We start from the raw sequence: 20,667 nt of genomic DNA on the forward strand, positions 1-20,667 counted from the left end.
CTTCAGAGGTCAGAGGCGGCTCGCGCTTGGCAGTTCGGGGGCATGTGCCTACTTACGGCTGGAGGGGCTGGGTCCTGAGACAGCCCATGCTTTTCATGGCAGCCACAGCTCCCTGAATCCCCATTTCGCAGGTAAAGAAAATGAGGCTCTGCTATTAAGTAAGAACGAGAATCTAGAGCCTCTGTGCCACTCTGCCTCCCAGTCAAGAGGAATGCCGAGGGGGAGACGCGGGGGGCAGAAGTGGGGGCGCAGGCAGGAAGGGGATAGTCGCGCTCCCTCCTAGGCCGCTGCAAGCCCGGAACCCTCCACCCGGGATCCCAAGAGCGGCGGACGGTGAAGGCCGAGTCTCCGGGTAAACAGGGCATGCCGGGAAGTGTGGCCCATCTCCGGGCGGCGTGGGCCTGGCCGGCGCCGGGGAAGTGCAGTCCGGACGGGGCTGGAGACTGGACACCGCCTTCACTGGAAGGGAAATCTGGCGCGCGTACTTGGTGGGACACACTTCCCAGAGGGTCACACGCTCCCCGCTTCCCAGAGGTTGCGCTGGCCCGCGGAGTCACGAGGAGCGCTAAGCTTGCCGGGGAGTGCGGCGCAGGCCGGAAGTGTGCCGCGGCGGCACAGGGCTCGCCGGGAAATGTAGTCCCTCGGCGCAGCCCGGGGCGGTGGCAGCACGTCCCGCGGACCCGGTGGCCGATCGGGCGTGGACCCGGGATGGCTGGGCCGGGGGTCTCGGGAGGCCCGATCGGGGCCGGGGCCCTGGCAGGCAGCGCGCGGTCCAAGGTAGCCCCGAGCGTGGACTTTGACCACAGCTGCTCGGACAGTGTTGAGTACCTGACACTCAACTTCGGGCCCTTCGAGACAGTGCATCGTTGGCGGCGCCTCCCGCCCTGCGACGAGTTCGTGGGGGCCCGGTACGGCGGAGTTCAGGGGCTCTTGGGGGAAGGGGGGGTGTCTGAGGAGGTCCCGGGGCGGGGTCCAGGGGCCGAGGCCGGGGCGTGGTGTCCAAGAGTGGAATCTGGTCATAGGGGGTGGGGAGGAAGTGGTGATGTCCAGGATGATGTCGAGGGCAGAGGAGGGGGTTCTGAGGGAGTCACGGAGCGGGGTGGCCTGGGGCAGGGTACTAGAGTTAAGTTGTGTTTGTGGGTCTGGGGCTGGGGTCCCAGGTGCCCTGCAGTGGGGTGGAGAGTCCAGAGAGTCCCAGGGTAATGTCAGGGTCCCCGTATACAGGTGGTCCTGGGGTACTTGTGGAATTTACGGATCTCTCTCGATCTTGGCAGTTGAGAGGTGTTACCTCATTTCTGCAGCAGCCTGGGTTCTTAGTGTCATTCCTCCCCCAGGAGGGTCCCGGCCTCACTGCCACCCATCCATTCGTTTTTTTCCAGGCGCAGCAAGCACACAGTGGTGGCCTATAAAGATGCCATCTATGTATTTGGTGGAGACAATGGGTGAGTGAGCATGAGCATCAGGGTATTTGGACCAGAGAGGGAGAAACATGGTGGCTCTGACTGGCTTAGCTAAGTACTCAGCCTCAGTTTCTCCATGTGAGAGTCCCTACCCTCAAGACCGTTGGCACAGCATTCAGTGGGTAGCACATGCTTGGGACACAGAAATGTGCCTCTTGTTCTGAGTGAGTGGACACAGCCTTGAAAGAAACACATCCGCCCTGGCTGCCACCCTCCCCAGACACTTTTCCTTCACTGCACTTCTCTGGGGGCTTTATCAACACGCTGCACATGGCAGCGTTTAGAGGACAGTTTTATTTATTTCCCATATTTTCCACTTTTTGTAAAGGTTTTCCCACATTGCTATAAATTCCTGGGAAACAACTTCCCTGACAATGACCTCGTGTTTTGTTGGTGGGCACACCTCCATCCCATGAACCATTCCCACTAAAGTTGTGGACGGTCTCCTTTGGTGAAAGATAATGGCTGAGCTAAACCTTTCGTTTGTGTAGCTGTTTCCTTCGGGTGGCGTTCCCCTAAGACCCATTCCCAGAGGGAAAGAGCTGTTTTAGCTCTTATCATGGGCTGGGCCATGTTAAGTACTGGGTGTGGGCATAGCAGACATGCTTGGAGAGGAGAAGGGGGCCTCGTCTGGGCAGGGAAGCCTTCCTGGAGGGGTTGATGACCTGAAAGATAAGTCGGAGTGAATCAGGTAAAAGAGGAAGAGTGTTCCAAGCACAGGGATCAGCATGGGCAATGGCCCGGAGGTTGGGGAATGCAGAACGGCACCAGGCCTGGAGTCTGGGTAGGGCTGCCCTCCCTCCATTCATTCATTGATGTGGTCAGGAAAGGCCAGTGTTGCCCACCAGGGCTCTGGGAGTCTTGGGAGCCTGCTAGATGTGGGGCTGAGGCTTGAACTCTGGTGTCCTGGATAGACCGGGCTCAGTTCAAGTTAGAGCTTTGTGATTTTGGGCTCGGGGATGTGGCTTAACCACACTAGCTGCACCCTGGTCTCCTCCTCTGTATGTGGGGTGGCCACATGCCCTGCTTTGGCAGCGTGCTCCTGGGGGTCAGCGAGCGCAAAGCTGGGAAGGGCTCAGGACGGAGGTTGGGCTGTACTGCGGATGCAGTATTTGCACGTGACCGATTCTGCCCATGAGTCCGTCGCTGCCTCTCACTACAGCACTTGGCCTGAAGCCCAGAAGGGCTGGCCTCTGATTGGTTCTGCAGCCTTGGTCTTTCAGGACTCCCTGGGGGGGCTGACGTGGAGCTGGTGGGCTATGCAGGACCCCATGAGGACCTGCAGACTGGGCAGGATGGTCTCCTCCGGCATGGACGCTGGCTTCCAGCCTGTCTCCCCCACAGCGTCTTTCCCCATGAGCAGTCAGAGGGATCCATTTGGAAATGCAAGTCTCAGTGTGTTCTTTCTCAGCACATAACCCCGGGATGGCTCCCCTCCCTCTGATTAGGAGCCCGAGCTGTCCTGGTGGTCCGCGGGGCCCTCTACACTTGTGCCCGTCCTGCTCCTCTGCCCTTGTTTTGCACGGCGCTGGGCCACACCAGCGCCTTGCTGTGTTCTGAGTGAACCAAGCGTCTCCTGCTCGGGCCCTTGTACTGGCTGTTCCGTCCTTCCCACCCCTTCCTGCCTCTCTTCGGAATTTGCTGTGAGTGAGGCCTTCCCGAACGCCGGGGCCAACTGGACCAACCGTCGGCCCTCCCCTCCCCTTCTGCACCTCTTGCTGGCTCCATGGTAAGAGCACAGATCGCACGGATCATCTCAGGGTTATCTCAGAGCACACGATGTTTGTTACCACCAGGGCAGGACCTGTACCCAGCACACGGACAAGTCAATAAATGCATGTCCCAGGAAGGAATGAACTAGGAAGAGGCATCTGCCCACAGATGTCCACTGCAGCCTTGATGACAATCCCCCAAACCAGGAAAGGCCGGGGGCCAGCCCAGGGCAGGAGGCGAGCATCCCTAGCAGTGTTCTGTAGCAGGTCCAGTTGGCATGTCAGCTGTACAGCAACAAAGCAGCAATACTTTGGCTACAATGTGGCGCCAAGAAACAGGATACAGATTTGTCTCACTCTGGGTGCAACTTCGTAAAGGTGGACTGCGTACAAAGAAAGATGGCTTCCTGCACTATCCGGGAGGGGGAGGGGGGACGGGGGCAGGGGGAGGAGGGGCAGATGGGAGAGGGGAGAAATTACAGTCACAGCTCTGCTTCCCAGCTCCTGGCTTCCTGACCGCATGGTCTTAGGCAGGCCCGTTATCTCTCGGGCCCCTTCCTCTTCTGTAAATGCAGGTGGGGAGCGCAGCCCCCTGATGCAGACTGAGGGAGAGGTGCGGGGGGCACCCCGTACAGGCCTGGCCTGTAAGGGGTGCTGGGCTCCTGTTGGTTCACTCCCTTCTTCCTTCTTACTGACAAGGGCCGGGTGGTAACATGCAGGTCCTGGTAGGTGGCCAGTGGAATTTGTTTTCCATTTTATTGTATCTTGAATGTAGTTACGTTGGCTTTGCAATAAAGAGGCGGAAGGAGGATCAGAGAGGAGGAAAGGAGCCTCCCCTGAGATGTGGGAAGCTCTGCATTGTGGTGGCAGAGCCTCAGAGAAGGGGGCGCTGAGACATGTGAGTGGGAGTGGGAGTAGCGGTTCTGGAGCCTGCCGTGAGGTGTGCGCCCTCAAGCAGCCAGGATCATGCTTTGGGCCCGACCCCAGGCAGGTGGGTCCCACGTGCGTTGCCGCCCTGGTACCCGCACCAGTTGGGGAGCGTCCTTTGTGGTCACTCCCTGGTCCCTCGGGCATCAGCGGGTTGCCTGGCCCTGGCTGAGTCCCCACAACCGCCCCACCCCCGGGCTGCAGTGTCTGTCTCCTGGGTCCTGGAGAGCAGACCGGGACCAGCCCAGGACCGACCCCACCTGTCCCTGGCTGTCTTTCAGGAAGACCATGCTCAATGACCTCCTACGGTTCGACGTGAAGGACTGCTCCTGGTGCAGGTGGGTGGCCTCTGAGCCCCAGCACCCCCCCTCCCCCCGTCCTCAGATTCTGCCTCTGGAGAGCCCTTCAGTCACCCAGCCAGTCTCCTGGGCCAGGAGCTGCTATGGGAGGTGACACGGGGGCCGGGGTGGGGGGGGCATCGGCTGATGGGTCCTTCCAGGACCGACCCTGTGCTGCTGCAGGGTGCTGCCCAGGGGCTGGCAACACTGTCTATCCTCCCCTCCGTGCCCCTGTGGGGCCCATCCTCTGCCCGGGTAGTACCCCACATGGGTAGTGGGCCGCGTGCGAGCCCTGGCCGCCTCCCACAGATGGCCCTCCCGGCTGTGTGGCCTTGGGCGAGACACCTGCCCTCTCTGAGCATGGCATATTTGTACCCATCTGCTCCAGTCTCCAGCCCTGCCCAGGGGGCAGCTCTCACTGAGGGGGAGAAAGGGATCCCAGGATTAGGAGGTACTGGGCTTCCTCCTGAGCTCTGCCATCTGCTTGTGCAGGAGGGGCGCAGAACCACCGAGTCACCTTGGGTGCCACACTCTGGGCAGGAGCTCTGTGTGCATCCGCCAGTCCCCTGAGTCCCCCGCTGTGGTGGGGTCTCACTGCCCCCCTTTGATGGAGGCGGACGTAACTGAGTGCTGGGATTGCCATAGAAGTTTATGTCTCATTCCTCTCATACTTGCTTTTTTTTTTTTTTTTAAGAGTTTATTTATTTATTTGACAGAGAGAGACACAGTGAGAGCAGGAACACAAGCAGGGGGAGTGGGAGAGGGAGAAGCAGGCTTCCCGCTGAGCAGGGAGCCTGATGCGGGGCTCGATCCCAGGACCCTGGGATCATGACCTGAGCCGAAGGCATACGCTTAACCGACTGAGCCACCTGGGCTCCCCTCACACTTGCTTTTATAATATAGACAGTAGTTACAGATTAATTTTAAACATCACCTTAAAGACTGTACAATCCTTTACTAATAATTGCTTAAGGACAAAACACTGAAAAGGAGCCGCTCCAGGAAAGCGGTATAAATGGGTTTTTAGTTCAATAAGGAAAGCATGTGGCCGGCTGCCGCAGGTGGGACCCAGCGCCGCTGAATGCGCCGTGGTGCGGCTCAGTCCAGAGCAGCGGGAGGCCCGAGTCCCTCTCTGCTGTTGAGTTCAAAAAGCAGATGTTACAAAATACCTACCGCATGACTCCATTTACAATACAGAGGCATCAGTATGCATAGGAGAGGTGTGTGTGTGTGTGTGTGGGGGGGGGGTGACCTAAAGGTATAGATGGTGCTTTCTGGCAAGTCTTAGTGCTGGTTTTGTGCTTTTTCCTTATCAGCAGTTTTTGTTCAAAGTTTCTATAACGAGGGGCGTCTGGGTGGCTCAGTCAGTTAAGCATCCGACTCTTGGTCTCAGCTCAGGTCTTGATTTCAGGGTCGTGAGGTCAAGCTCCATGTTGGGCTCCACACTGGACCCACGTGGAGCCTTTTAAAAAAAAATAAAAATAATATAAAGGTTAAAAAAAAACCCTTTCTAAAAAAATTTCTATAACGAGATAGATATTGCCTACAAAATACAAAAATGAAAGGAATCCTGGGGGTGGCAGGGGCTCCCCTGTGTGGCGTGGACTGCACAGCTAGCTGACCCCTGCTGACTGCCCCCCCCGTGCCTTGTTTCCCCCCGCAACCAGGGCCTTCACCACCGGCACCCCGCCGGCCCCCCGCTACCACCACTCAGCCGTTGTCTATGGGAGCAGCATGTTTGTCTTCGGTGAGCTGCCTCATCTCCAGGGCCTCTGGGTTCCTGCACTGGCCTGGGGACCCCTTTCCCTAACTGTCCCGATGTCGCAGGGTTGGAATGGTCCCCCGCCCCCGTGACTGGGCGGGAGGGTGGCGCACCTCCCTCCTCTGTCACTGCACCAGGGGCAGGGAACAGGGTTCTGCTCATTTCTGTGTCCCCAGAGCCTAGTACGGAGTCAGGCAGGCAGGAGGTGCTCCCCAGGGTTTATGGAGGGAGTCCCTGAATACATCTTAAATGAGGCCAGATTCTGCCCCCACCTCCTGGGGTTTGAAGCCTCTGAGATGCTACCTTTGGGTATGACAGTTTCTCCCTCTCTCTACCCAGGGGGCTACACTGGGGACATTTATTCCAATTCTAACTTGAAGAATAAAAACGACCTTTTTGAATATAAGTTTGCAACTGGCCAGTGGACGGAGTGGAAGATTGAAGGACGGTGAGAGGCTTCGCTGAAACCTTTGGGGGTGTCCCAATGGCTACTGCACTGGGTCCCCTGTAGCCTTACAGAAGAAGAGCCCGAGGCCCAGAGAGGCCTGAGTTGTGCTCACTCCCAGCTGTGCCTGTCTGAGGCGTCCTCCCTGCCCTTAGATTCTCTCTTTTCAAAGAGCAGAGGGGGCCCCAATGGACTGCTGATGGGTGCTTCTCTGGTCCTGTTTTGCCAGGACTCCCTCCCCCCCCACTGTTTGATATTTTGGTGTGGCTGGGAGGGGGCTTTACCCCGTGGACATCTGAATTCCTCATCCCCCGGCGCCGCCTTGCGAGCTCAGCCTCATGACGCCCAGCTGGCATCCCCAGAGCCCCGGTGTCAGCAGATGTAGACGCAGCAGCCCTGGGGTCCCGGCCGGCCTCGTGGGGCTGTGAGGCTCCCATCTGTGCTGGGTGGCCTCGCTCTTCACCCCCCACCTCGCGCTACAGGTTGCCAGTCGCCAGGTCCGCCCACGGCGCCACGGTGTATAGTGACAAGCTGTGGATCTTCGCTGGATATGATGGCAATGCCAGGTAGGTGGTGCCTGGCCCCAGCGCCCCCCCTCTGAGCAGCCCCGCCAGTGTCCTGAGGCCCGCAGCGGGCCTTCCTGGCGTGCACGGGAGTGAGGGGATGGAGGTGGAGGGCACCTGAGCAGAGCTCCCGCCCAGCCCCGCGGAGGTCAGAAGGATTGGCACCCCGGAGGCCCCTCCTGGGGGTGTCCGAGGGGGCGGCAGGCCTGGCCCACGTCCATGCAGCTCTCTACGGCTGTGCTGGTCTCCATGGCAACAGGTGTCATAGCTGGGTGTCGTCAGAGCTGTGGGGTGGGGGGTGGCCCCCTGAATTGCTGGGGTGAAAATACTCAGGCCCACAGTGAGGAGGGACCCTGAGGGGCTGTGTGAGCAGGTGGCGGCAGCCGCAGGTCTCAGACCCAGCCCCTCCCCTGTAGACGACAACCTAGGGCTCCTGCCCGTGTACCAGGCCTTCTCCTCATTTTAGGAAATCGGCTTTGCTGCATTTTTCTGATTATAAATTCCCCAACATCTCAGCAGCATAGAAACTTCAAGGGGTGGGGCGCCCGGCTGGCTCAGTCGAAAGAGCGTGCCACTCTTGATCTCGGGGTTGTGAGTTTGAGCCCCATGTTGGGTGTAGAGATTACTAAAAATAAATTAATTAAAAAAGCAGCAGCAGCAGCAGCAGCAGCTCCAAGCGGTGGCAATGTTAGTGGTGGTTTCTGCGAGTGTTGCCTCTTTGAAGTCCTCTCCGAGCCCCAGGGGTCAGCCGAGTGAGATGGACCCTGCCACACTGGCTGGACATTGGGAATGAGGCCATGCATTCCTGTCTGGGCTGGGGGGGCACATAGCAGGGATTCAGTGCAGCCCCCCTGCCCTGAAGCTCCCACCTCATGGCTGCTCCCTAGGCCCCTGATCAGAGTCATGTGTGATGTGTCCTTCCCTGGAGCCATCCCTCCTGGCTGGGCCCAGGCCCACCCTGCCACCAGCCCCAGCTGCAGAGCTCCTGACCCCCCCGTCCTAATGCAGGTTGAATGACATGTGGACCATTGGCCTCCAGGACCGGGAGCTCACATGCTGGGAGGAGGTGAGGGGTTGGGATGCCAAGGTGGGGCAGTGGAGACAAGGGAGGTGAGGGGTTTGGGGGTCAAGAGTGGGGTGGGGGAGGCAGGGAGGTGAGGGGCTTGGGGGGCTGGGGTGGGACAGGGGAGGCAGGGAGGTGAGGGGATTGGGGTCCCAGAGTGGGGTGGGGGAGGCAGGGAGGTGAGGGGTTTGGGGGTCCAGAGTGGGGTGGGGAGGCAGGGAGGTGAGGGGTTTGGGGGCCCAGAGGGGGGTGGGGAGCAGGGAGGTGAGAGGTTTGGGGGTCCAGAGTGGGGTAGGAGAGGCAGGGAGGGGAGGGTTTTAGGGGGCCGGGGTGGGGTAGGGGAGGCAGGAAGGTGAGGGTTTTGGGGGGCGGGGTGGGGCAGGGGAGGCAGGGAGATGAGGGTTTTGGGGGCCTGGGGTGGGGCAGGGGAGGCAGGGAGGTGAGGGGCTTGGGAGTCCAGAGTGGGGTGGGGGAGGCAGGGAGATGAGGGGTTTGGGGGTCAAGAGTGGGACAGGGGAGGCAGGGAGGTGAGGGTTTGGGGGGCCAGGGTGGGATGGGGAGGCAGGGAGGTGAGGGGTTTGGGGGTCCAGAGTGGGGTGGAGAGGCAGGGAGGTGAGGGTTTCGGGGAGCCAGTGTGGGGTGAGGGAGGCAGGGAGGTGAGGGGTTTGGGGGTCCAGAGTGGGGCAGGGGAGGCAGGGAGGTGAGGAGTTTGGGGCGCCGGGATGGTGCAGGGGAGGCAGGAAGATGAGGGGCTTGGGGGGGGCCGGGGTAGGGACTGCTTTGTTCCCCTTGCCAAAGCCCAGCCTTGTCCTCAGCCTCACCCTCCCTGCCGACTTCCTGCCCGATTCCCGCAGCACTTACCTAGTGACTAAAGGCTCTGGGCTTCTGATGGCAGCATGTCTGGTGACTGGTGCAGCTTGGGTAGAATCCACCCTTATTTGAACACCGCGAGTTGAGCCTGCTGGCGGGTGTCCTGCTCGCTGCTCTTTCTGGGCAATCTGTCTGACTGCTCCATTGTCTCCCCCCTGGGGTGTCTTTCCCTTGTAGTGATGATTTTTAGCCTCAACTGTTAGAAACTGGGCCCATGTTAGTTGGGCAAGGTGGGGCTTTACGCTGTTCTACAGAAATTAATCTGTGAACCCTCACTCACGGAAGAAGTTTCAGGAGTGAAAGTAGTCCCGATTCAGCAGTGTAAGTCTCGGCCCCGAGCACCGGGTCCCGGGAGGCTCTGGCTGAGCTGCCTTCCCTACCGCAGGTGGCTCAGAGCGGCGAGATCCCGCCGTCCTGCTGCAACTTCCCGGTGGCCGTGTGCCGGGACAAGATGTTTGTGTTCTCGGGGCAGAGCGGAGCCAAGATAACCAACAACCTCTTCCAGTTCGAATTCAAGGACAAGACGTGAGCACCCTGGTGGTGGGACCCGTGGTGGGCACCCGCGTCTGTGGCACAGCAGGGCAGGCTGGGTTTGGGGGGCCGGGGAGCTAGGAGCGAGGAGATGTGGGTGCCCTCAAACTGCGCAAGCAGGCCCCTTGGGGTGTGGCTGCGGCTGAGCAAGATGGGGCTTGGCTGGCCTCTGTCCAGTGTGGAGGATGGCTCCTGCCCGGTGAATGGCCTGTTCAGTGCCACCGGTCACAAATGTGGCCGGTATAGATCTCATACCGTGGCAGAAGACGAGGGGGGTGCTCAGGCCCTGACAGCCTCCAGCCTGTGCTGTCCTTAGCTGCAGGCCAGCCCTCGTGATGGGGACCGAGCCCCAGCGGTGGCGCAGGCCGGGCATTGGCTCTGGGGAGGGAACAGGGAGCTTCTGCTGCAGGTCAGAGAGGCTCGGGAGGGGACTTGGAGGTGCCCTGGAGGCCAGAGGTGTGGGCTGGGAAGAGAAAGGTCAGGACATCCCAGGCAGGGGGAGTCCCGCTGCCACCCACCCACCTCTCCTGTCCCGGGCTGGCCGGGCCTGAGAGGAGAGCCACGCTGCATGCAGGTCTGCGTCTCCATCCTCGCCTCAGTGCTCACAGCGTTGGGCCAAAGAGGGCTCAGAGACAGCGGGAACAGATGTGGAGAGGTGGCGGACATTGGGCCACCGCTGCTGCCTGCTTTATGGCTGGGGGACAGAAGGGGGCTCAGGCAGGGCTGGTGCCAGAGTGAAAGGGGATGAGGGGCATTGGGCGTATGCACTCTGGCCCTCCTTTGAGCCGGCTGGTCGGCCCGGGGCCTGCTGTGGGGAGGCCTCAGGACCCAGGTGGAGGCCGTGGGGGAGCAGGAGCCCCCACCCTGGCACTGGTTCACTGTCACGGGCCCCCAGGTGGACGCGCATCCCCACGGAGCACCTGCTTCGTGGCTCCCCGCCCCCCCCACAGCGGCGCTACGGGCACACCATGGTGGCCTTTGACCGCCACCTGTACGTGTTTGGGGGCGCGGCGGACAACACGCTGCCTAATGAGCTGCACTGCTATGATGTGGACTTCCAGACCTGGGAGGTCGTCCAGCCCAGCTCCGACAGTGAGGTGCGTGCTGCCAGGCACGGTGGCCACCCTGGGCCCCGTTCTCCATTCTCGCAGCCTGCGGGCTTGTAACACTTCCCGTCATGTCTGCACGGTGCCGAGGATGTTCTCCCAGAAGCCCACCCTGTTCTCCCTGAAGCTCCCCCTCTGAGCCATGCCGCGAGGGCCCTCATCCTGTGGCTCCGCCCCTCCCAAACCTCTCGCTCTTGAACAGGGTCAGCAGGAGGTTGGTGTCTGCTGCCTTGCCTGGCCCTGGCGGACTGGTCCCACGCCCGCATGTCTCTCCCCTCCAGGTCGGCGGGGCTGAGGTGCCAGAGCGAGCATCTGCTTCCGAGGAGGCGCCTGCCCTGGCCTCTGAGGAGCGCGGTGGCTTCAAGAAGTCCCGAGATGTGTTTGGCCTGGACTTTGGCACCACCACAGCCAAGCAGCCTGCCCCGCCGGCCTCCGAGGTGAGGGTCGGCGCCCTGACTGCTCTCCATCACCCCCCCACCATGCCAGTCCTGTGGTCAGCCCCTCTCACAGATGGGGAGACTGAGGCTCAGAGAAGTACTTGTAGGGGTTACTTATCTGCCCCCCCTCCTTTCCGCCCAGCTGCCAAGCGGAAGGCTCTTCCATGCGGCCGCTGTGATCTCGGACGCCATGTACATCTTCGGGGGCACCGTGGACAACAACATTCGCAGTGGGGAGATGTACCGTTTCCAGGTGGGGCTCATGGGCTGAGTACAGGGGGGCCAGCCAGGGTGGACGGGTCCCAGATGATGGAAACTGAGGCCCAGTGGGGGTGGGGGGCTTGTCCGAGGCACCAGAGTCAGGGCTGTCTGGGCAGAGTCTGGGCAGCCCGCCCGAGGAGTCTGGCAGATGGGATGGGGGACTCTAGGCCGAGGGCAGTCTGAGGAACCTCCGTGCAGGGTGGGGGGGGGGGCGGCATTGGGGGCTCACAGTGGAGTCCGCGGAGGCCTGGGAGCAGGCTTGGGCCAGGGGTTGGAGTGGGGCTGAGCTGGGCTGGAGATGCGTGGCCCGGAGGAGGGCAGGGCCTGGGCCAGTGGTGGCTCCCCGTGGCAACACTGGGGTCTCCTCTGGCAGTTCTCCTGTTACCCCAAGTGCACGCTGCATGAGGACTACGGGCGTCTGTGGGAGAGCCGCCAGTTTTGCGACGTGGAGTTTGTGCTGGGCGAGGTGGGTGCCCTCCCCATGCCCAGCCTGCCCGCCATGCTGCAGGGTGGGGGCTGTGCACCGAGGCGCGCCGGCCTCCCGCTCGTGCCTGGAGCCCCGGACCCCCTCCGTGGGCTGGCCGGGCCTCTGTCCCTGCCAGGAGGAGGGTCCCGTGCTCCCCACCGAGGCGTCGTTCTTGCTACAGAAGGAGGAGTGTGTGCAGGGCCACGTGGCCATTGTCACAGCTCGAAGCCGCTGGCTCCGCAGGAAGATCGTGCAGGCGCGGGAACGGCTGGCCCAGGTGAGGTGCTGCCCAGCCCCCTCCGGCCAGGGCGGCGGCATCCACGGGGCGCCCCTGAGCTCCCCTTCCTCTCCCTGCAGAAACTGGAGGAGGAGGCAGCCCCGGCTCCCAGGGAGGTCCCTGGGGGGGCCGTGGGGGGGGCCCGGCCGCCCCTGCTGCACGTGGCCATCCGCGAGGCTGAGGCCCGGCCCTTCGAAGTGCTCATGCAGTTCCTCTACACGGACAAGATCAAGTACCCGCGGAAAGGTGCACTGAGGAGGGGGGAGCGGGGAGGGGGGCAGGTGGGCAGCCCGAGGCTCGGGGGCCACGACCACCCATGGCCACTCATGTGGTGGAGTTGCTGCCTGATGTCCCAGAGCCCCGGACCCTGTCCTCCCTCCTGCCCTGCACCTTGTCCCCCTCCCCACGTCCCCGAGGCTCAGGGAGCTCTTGGCTGCAGGCCACGTGGAGGACGTGCTGCTCATCATGGACGTGTACAAGCTGGCACTGAGCTTCCAGCTGTGCCGCCTGGAGCAGCTGTGCCGACAGTACATCGAGGCCTCCGTGGACCTGCAGAACGTGCTGGTTGTGTGCGAGAGCGCCGCCAGGCTGCAGCTGGGCCAGTTAAAGGTGCGGGCCCGGGGGGCACGGCCCGCCCCGCCTACCGCCGCCAGCCCCCGTCCCCCGCTGCCAAACTCCCCCCCCACCCCCCGCGGCGGCCCCGTGCCCCCTACCGCAAGCCATCCCAGCCAGGCCGCCGCCCCGTCGGCCAAGGCCTGACCCTGCCTGCCTGCTCCGGCTTGTGTGTCCCAGGAGCACTGCTTGAACTTCGTGGTGAAGGAGTCCCACTTCAACCAGGTGATCATGATGAAGGAGTTCGAGCGCCTCTCTTCCCCACTGATCGTGGAGATCGTGCGGCGGAAGCAGCAGCCGCCTGCCCGCGCCCCCTCAGAGCAGCCCGTGGACATCGGTAGGGACCCAGGCCCCATCCCTGGGGGCAGCACACGGGGATGGCATTCGTCTTGGGTGGAGACGGGAGCCACGGCAGTACCCGCCTGGCCTCCAGCGTGGGGTCTGGGCGCAGGGGACCCAGAGTGCTCCTGGGGCTCGGGCAGCCAGCCAGCTCACTGGAGGGAAGACGCCCCGCCCCACGGGCACCGACCGCGGCTGTGCGCCTGAGGGCGGGCAGTCTCCTGAGCCCGTTTCCGGAGGCCGGCACGGGGCCCCTGTCTGGCAAGGGTGGCTGCCCTGACTGACCTCAGCTTTGAGGGCTTCCGTCCGGAGCAGCGTGCTCAGGTCACAGTGACTAGTCGCTGAGCTGCTCTTCTAGGCGCGCCCGCCCTTGGGGGCCTGATGAGGGGTAAGCGCAGTCGGAAGACTTCAGACGTTCCTGGTGCCTCCCTTGTGCCCACCTAGCCCGGGAAGGGACAGCACTGTCTCCTTCATCCCCTGACTCCCCAGGCCCTGTGCTGCCTCTGGCCGTGGGCCCTGGGTGACACGTGGCGGGACACTGTTTGCCAGGCCCAGAGGGGGCTCAAGCGCAAGGGCGGGGAGGAGGGCTCACAGATCAGACTCTGGGGGGCGGGCCGGAGTAGGGCCTCTGGCCCCGGGGGCAGGTTTGTTCAGGGCAGCAACATGGGCAGATGTGCAAGCAGCAGTACGGTGGCTCAGGGTCTGCTGGGGGGCGGGAGGCATCTGCTCAAGGCCCCTCCACACTACCCCCTGGCCTCCCCACCAGGCACATCTCTGATCCAGGACATGAAGGCGTACCTGGAGGGAGCAGGTGCGGAGTTCTGTGACATCACTCTGCTGCTGGATGGGCACCCGAGACCGGCGCACAAGGCCATCCTGGCCGCCCGCTCCAGGTGGGTGGGTGGGGGGTGTGTGGTGGCGGGGCTGGCCAGGCCCCCGCCCTGCCTGCATTTGCTGAGAGCCAGGACTCCCCCGCCCCTGTCTGCAGCTACTTTGAGGCCATGTTCCGGTCCTTCATGCCGGAGGACGGCCAGGTGAACATCTCCATTGGGGAGATGGTGCCCAGCAGGCAGGCCTTCGAGTCCATGCTGCGCTACATCTACTACGGTGAGGTCAACATGCCGCCCGAGGACTCTCTGCATCCTCCCCGCCAGGGGCGCTCCCAGGGCCCACCTCAGGCAGCTCTGGAGACCGGCAGGCTGGTCCTGGCTTCCCTGGTGCCTGGTGCTCTCCCGGGGCTCCCTGAACAGATTGGTCGGCGGGCACAGAGGGGTCTGCAGCCAGGAGGGGTGGGTGGGTTCTTGACCCTCATCACTGCCCAGACGAAGGGGTTGGTTAGCGTTGTGTGTGACAGGTGAGTAGACCGCCATGGAGGGATTCCTGATCGTGTCACTTCTTGGGGGTCTGAACTGGTGCGAGATGCCTTTCCGAGCTCTGTGAGGCCATGGTCTGTCCTGCGAACGGGCACGTGGGTGTTTTCTTGGGAGAGGCTTCCTGCGTTTTCTTCGGGTCTGGACTAGGGTCTTCGACCCCGAGTACTTCAGAGTCTGTGTAGAGAGCGAGTTGGATTGGAGCCCCAGGCCAGTCCCTTGTGCTGGGGTGGGTTTCCTTGTTCTGAGCAAGCAGGAGGGGCTCAGGTTTCCTCGGCCCCTGCTGGGCCTGGGGCTCCAGCTGCACCCTCCCAGGGGAGATGGGCAGGTGGCGGGAGGACGAGCTCCTTGGGCCAGCAGCTCCTTAACCAGCCCCCAGCTACCTGTTTGCGGCCCCCTACTATTACGGCTTCTACAACAACCGGCTGCAGGCGTACTGCAAGCAGAACCTGGAGATGAACGTGACGGTGCAGAATGTACTTCAGGTAGCTCACTGGCGCCCACGGGCCTCCCTGAACCTGGGCGGGCGGGTGAGAGAGGGAGCAGTCCCTCAGGGAACCTGCCGTTGCAGATCCTGGAGGCGGCTGACAAGACGCAGGCGCTGGACATGAAGCGGCACTGCCTGCACATCATCGTGCACCAGTTCACCAAGGTCAGGGCCCTCCCAGCCCCGCGCTCGCCGCCCACCCCTCTTCCGGAGCCGCTTCCCCTTGGCCTTGCCTTGGCCAGGTGCGGGGTGGGGTGCGTGGAAGCTGCTCATCTCCTGCGGCAGGGGGCCCACCTCCTTCCACTCGGAGTCAGCCGTGCCCGGGCTTGGTGGAGCTCCGGGGAGACCCCGAAGCCCACCCCGGCCCTCCCATGAATCCGGTCCCATCCCGTTTGGGCCTTCTGCTTGCCTCCTGCAGGTTTCCAAGCTGCCCACACTGCGCTCGCTGAGCCAGCAGCTGCTGCTTGACATCATAGACTCCCTGGCTTCCCACATCTCCGACAAGCAGTGCGCGGAGCTGGGCGCCGACATCTGAGGGCCCACGCGGTGCTGGCCCACTTGAGAATAACCATGCCTGCCCTGCCCACTGCAGACTACGCTGGCCATGCTGAGGCCCGAGGCAGAGTGCTTGGACCTGCCGGCCAAGGGGCAGGCTGCCCAGAGCCTCCAGAGGGAAAGGGGACACGGGGGCTCTGCCCTATTTCACTGCTGAGGACACAGGTCCCACAAGGAGTGGATGGTGAAACAGGCCCCCCAGGTGGAACCCTCTCCTCGGGTGGAGGCATGGGTGGGAAGCCAGGGCCCAGCAGTGGGAAAGCCCACCACGGAGCTGGTGTGGGGCCGCCCATCCGGCAGGGACTGTGCATGGCTTGTAGATCTGGCCACTGGGTCCTAGTGCCAAGGTCCCTCTGACGGGAGGGGGGGGCTACACAGTACCCCCTCACCTTCACCGAGGTTGCTGTAAGGGCCCCTACTATCACCTGGAGCTTGTGGGTGGGCAACAGTAATGGGCACGTGGAATCTGACTCCAGATGAATTTTGGGGCGTGAAGGGCCCTGAGTCAGTCAGCTCCTAGCCTGAGGGGCCAGCCACTCTGGCCTGGGCCAGGCTTCTAGAGGGGCTGCAGGATCCCACCCCACTGTGTGCACATCAGGGGCCCCCGGCTGCGCCAGGGAGAAGTCAGTGAAGATGCCCCCAGGTCCCCATCTGTCCCTAAGTATTTATTCTTTGTCACAGACATGCCATTAAGACCACAGTAGTGCTAATCCACTACACACACCTCATGGGCATAGTCCCTCCCTGAGCTGAGGACGGATCAGGTGGCCCAAGTGCTTGGGACCGGCCAGTCCTGTCCAGTTCTCTACCCATGTCAGCAACTCCTGGCCCCATCTGGGGTGACCCAGTTGTGGGGGGGCGGGGGGAAGACTGGGGGGAATCCAGGCTAGCCCCTCCCCTTCGAGGGGAACCCTGGAGCCCCAAGGCTGCCTTGCCCCCGCATCCTTCCCCATCCCCCAACAGAAGGCCCTAGGAGTCCACCCTAACGCAGAAAGCACTGTTCTGCCTCCTTCCTGGCAACAAGAATCCCAGGGACCCTTCTACCCTGGCTACCAGTAGGCTACTTTGGGGGAAACAGTCCTTCACATCCTCCTCCCAGTTGTGCCCCCACGCAAACATGGCGCCTGCCTCTCCTCGGCCCTTGAACCCCAGGTGCTGTGTACAGACGGATGGGGAGCCCCAGTGGCAGGTGGGCACCCTCAGGCAAGGGGAGTCCATAAGGCCGCCAGCAAGCTAGGAAATGGCCCAGCGCAAGGTGAGCCTCTGTGAGCCTGGAAACCCCAGTGAATGATCTGCAAACCCTGCTCTACAGTGGACCCTTGTAACCGGTCGCTTGACTTTCTCTGATAAACATATGAATAAATGAACTTACACACCAAGGATCCTAGAAAGCCAATTTCAGAACATTGTGTGGCACTTTCCAGGACTACGGAGAATTCAGCTATGCTCTTGGGGCTACTGTGGCTGAAGCCCAGCAGGGAGGTTACGTGTGCAGTTAAAACCAGCCCACGCCCTGAGCCGTTTGCCACCATCACAGACGCAGGGAAGCCTACGTTCCAGTCAATTTGAAGACAGTGGGGACTCAGGGTGAGGCCAGGATTGCTGCCCCCAAGGCTGCCTCCAAGCTTCCCCACCTCTTCCCAGACCTCTGGGGACTAGAAGTGTCATTGCTGGGCCCTGACTACTTGCCAAGCATACAGCGCCAGGTCAAAAATTGCTGTCTTTGTCCATTTTTCAGATAAGCCAGGCCCAGGGGTAAGGGGTAGCTGGTCTGCAGGCTGGGGTTGAAGTGCCGTACCGTACTGACTTCTGGGCAGACCGGGCCAGTGGATGGAAGCCATGCAGGTGTCCTTGCAAACAGAGTCTAGCCTGGGTTTCACGAGTGTTTTCAAAAAGACGAGACTGCGGAAGTCTGGGCTGTTTCAGGTACCAAGGAGAGGAGGGTTCCTGGTGCTGCCCCTGGCCTCTGCTCACACCATCCTGTCCCTCAGAAAACCCTGTGGGGCCGAGAGTTGCATGAGGAGGGGCGGGCAAGAGCTGCACTTCTTGCTCTCCACAGCTGAGAGCTCAGACTCCAGGGGAGGGGCCCCAGCCGCAGCTAAGCCAGATAGCAGGGCCTCCTAGAATCCACTTTATTATGGCATCTGGCAGGTCTGGTGGACACAGCTCAGATTGAGTCCTTTTCCAGGCAGATTCCGAGGGAGGAAGAGGCCGACGCCCCGACAGGCAGCCCTTCAAGGGAGCCCTGGGGCCAGCAGCCCCTCCCTCACGCCATGCTGCTGCTCAGCTGCATGGCAAAGTCCTGCACGTGCTCCTTCAGAGTCTGGCGGGCATCTGCCTGTGCCCGCTTCTCCCGGGCGCGCTCCTGCTGCAGCTTGCTCAGCCGTAGCCGCAGGCGCTGCTCTCGCCGCTTGCAGGCCTGCAGCTGGCGCTGGGCCTTGTCCAGGGCATCGAGTGCGGCCTCAGCCCGCCGCTTCCAGAGCAGGGCGCTGCCCACCTGGTAGCTGTGCTCATTCTGGATGTAGGCGCCGGCCGGGGGGGGCAGGCGCAGCATGTAGGCTGAGGGTGAGACGGGCCGTGGCTCGAGGGGGGACGGCTGTCTGTCAGGCTCCCGCTCCGGCGAGGGCTGGGCGCTGCAGCCTGCTTCATCTGCCTGGGCACCCAGGGGCCCCAGGAGGTCTGCGAAGGGGCTGCTGAGGCCAGCCTCCAGCCTCCCAGTGGGGGAGGCAGGCAAAGCAGCAGGGGCTGAGGCCTCTTCCACGGGAAAGCAGGTGACATCAGCAGGTGGAGGTGGAGAAAATGGAGTCGTGGGCCCTCGGCCCTCAGAGCAGCTGAGAGAAGAGAGAGAAAGAGACTAATAGGCCAGGCCAAGGCCTTGCCAGACCCCACTTCACCAGCCCACTGAGCCCACTCTACCAGCTCAGAACCCTGTCCAGCAAGATTGCTGGCAGACACCCTAAATAAACCCCAGTCTCTCAGACCTGGGGTGGGAGCAAGGCACCCTCCACCCACAGCACACATACCGCTTCCTGCATCGCCGGAGCCGGCTGACGTCAGGGGGGCCAGGTGGATAACTGTGCCCCTTGGTCTTGGTTGTCCGACGTAACTTGGAGAAAGATTCAAATATCGTGGGAACTGCCCCCTCCTTCAGCCTGTGATACCCACTGTGGGGGAAAGCAGCCTGGATGAGATGGAGAACACATACTGCCACCCAGGGCAACCTGCAGGGCACAGAGCTAGCATGCCCCCAGCACCCTGGACCAGGCTCTCCCATGCTAGCATTGTGGGAGGTGGGTAGACATGCTGCAATCACTTAATTTAGGGAATACCAAGTTAGGTAGAGTTACACCCATTCTCTTCCCTGCAGGACTCCTCAAAGTGAAGGTGTGTAGAAAGGCTGCACCGGAACTAGGCTGACCAGCCAAAAAGAAAAATTTCATTGTGGACTTGCTGGGAGGACTTGGGTTCTAAGGAACAGCCTCTGAAAAAGCTAATGTTTGTCTCCCTTGTCACTGGCCCAGTTATCCTGAGGGGATGGGTCTTCCTGTCACTGAGGTACAAAGCTGGGAAGAGGCAGCAACGCTGGGAACCAGGTCTGTCTTGTCCCCCAGCCAGTGACTGCAGGACCCTCCTCCTCTGGTCCTACAGCTGCCCCAATCGGCCAGCTACTCTGATGCTTCAAACCCTGCCCCAGCGATGGCCGCCAACGGAGCTCACCTGATTCCCACCAGCTCAAAGCAGTTTTCCTCGAAGTGTTTGGAGCAGAAGTAGATGTACTCGGAAGCCGGGTCCCACAGGCCCTGGCCGCTGGGGTCCAGCCGCTGGCAGTTGGCCAGCCACAAGCCTCGCCTCGGGTTGTCCTTCTTGGGAAGTCTGCGGAGCCACAAACCAGTGAGCACCAGGGTGTCTGCAGCCCTGGGCTCCAGCTGCCCAAGCTCTCCAGGAGGCAAGGGCTGGTCCTGCACATGCCGCCACCAGACCTCCCTTCAACTCCGGGTAAACACCGTCCTCCCAAGCCCAGATGACGAAACTGAGGGCTCAGGGAGAGCAACTTCCTTAGTATCACCTAGTAGGTAAGAGTCACAGAACAGAAGGCCCCAGGCTCGTGGATCTCCCGCGCTTCCTCTCCCATCTAGACTCAGTCGCACCGGCACCGCCCCCTTCACCCTTTCCCACCTACAAGTACAAGCCTCGCGCCAAACAGAGGAAGGCGCACGCGCAATCGTGGCTCCACGGGAGGGGGGGAGGAGGGGGACGGGCGCATGCGCCCGTGAACCTTCGCGCGCCAGCACGCACGCGCGCTGACCTGTGGAAAGAGATGCCGCGGTTGCGCGTCTCGCGCGTGTCCCGTGTGCAGCAGCCGGCGGCGGAGCAGTGACGCGGCATCTGGGGAAGAAGCAGGAGCTTGTTCGTGGGCGGCTGTCCAGGCCCGCAGGGGCCTCACGCCCCCAGCCGCCGCTCCGCTCCAGGCGGCCTTGGCCTGCCGGGTCTGCCCCGGCCCGATCTCGCCCGAGCCCCGTCCCAGCCCGTTCTCCTGACTCCCGTCAGCGGCACTCACGATCTCGCCATTGCTGCGCCGCCGAAGTCTCGCGAGGAGTGGCGCGCGGTGGAAGTTGGTACCATAGAGACTCGGAAGAGTGAGGCGCTGGCCGGAGGGGCGGGGCGGGCCCCGGAAGCGGCGGGAGCGTAAGGTCGCCGCCGGGTCTGCGCGGTCCCAGCCTCCCTGAACGCCAGCGCCGTCGCACACGTGGGTCCCTCTTTGTCTTTCGGGGTAACTCCTGGCACCCAAGCAGCGGCCTCGCTTGGCGTCGCAGAGTCCCGGCCTGCGGGTCTGGCGGCGCGGCAGCGGGAAACCGGCAGGGTCCTGGGACCCATGCTGGCTCCCGGGAAAGACTAGACTGCAAGAAAGGAAACTCCAGCAAGAACAAAAAGGGGCCAGGGTGCGTGATCAAAAGAACCTGACAAAGTCCAGTGCTCACAGCTTACTCCGGGAGAGGTGCCTATAAATTGGATGGGTGGGCGGTGGGCACAGATCACATTTTGGGAAAATGTAATGGGCAGAAGGCTCTGTTGTAGTTCCTTCCGG

General features: G+C 62.2%; 2 protein-coding genes across 3 annotated transcripts; one reads left to right on the plus strand and one right to left on the minus strand.

Moving 5' to 3' along the window:
- Window positions 1-265: 265 nt before the first annotated feature.
- Window positions 266-16,997, plus strand: LZTR1 (leucine zipper like transcription regulator 1). Of its 2 annotated transcripts, none has more exons than XM_032397551.1 (21): window positions 266-908; window positions 1,380-1,442; window positions 4,381-4,437; window positions 6,105-6,184; window positions 6,539-6,647; window positions 7,127-7,210; window positions 8,216-8,273; window positions 9,526-9,665; window positions 10,567-10,768; window positions 11,059-11,214; window positions 11,357-11,467; window positions 11,849-11,941; window positions 12,123-12,218; window positions 12,299-12,464; window positions 12,658-12,827; window positions 13,011-13,167; window positions 13,936-14,062; window positions 14,158-14,307; window positions 14,919-15,024; window positions 15,111-15,191; window positions 15,445-16,997. In XM_032397551.1, the coding sequence occupies exons 1-21, from the start codon at window positions 364-366 to the stop codon at window positions 15,559-15,561; spliced, it is 2,868 nt and encodes a 955-aa protein (XP_032253442.1). In that variant the 5' UTR covers window positions 266-363; the 3' UTR covers window positions 15,562-16,997. The 2 variants fall into 2 exon arrangements, with proteins under 2 accessions (XP_032253442.1, XP_032253443.1); XM_032397552.1 differs by having other exon boundaries at window positions 13,056-13,167.
- A 90-nt stretch (window positions 16,998-17,087) lies between these two features.
- On the minus strand, window positions 17,088-20,619 carry THAP7 (THAP domain containing 7). Its single transcript, XM_032397565.1, has 5 exons — window positions 20,140-20,619; window positions 19,888-19,967; window positions 19,299-19,454; window positions 18,605-18,745; window positions 17,088-18,412 (listed from the first exon to the last, which is right to left on the minus strand). The coding sequence occupies exons 2-5, from the start codon at window positions 19,965-19,967 to the stop codon at window positions 17,848-17,850; spliced, it is 942 nt and encodes a 313-aa protein (XP_032253456.1). The 5' UTR covers window positions 20,140-20,619; the 3' UTR covers window positions 17,088-17,847.
- Window positions 20,620-20,667: the final 48 nt, after the last annotated feature.

Source organism: Phoca vitulina, unplaced genomic scaffold, assembly GCF_004348235.1.
Source record: "Phoca vitulina isolate PV1807 unplaced genomic scaffold, GSC_HSeal_1.0 scaffold100, whole genome shotgun sequence".
Taxonomy (NCBI): domain Eukaryota; kingdom Metazoa; phylum Chordata; class Mammalia; order Carnivora; family Phocidae; genus Phoca; species Phoca vitulina.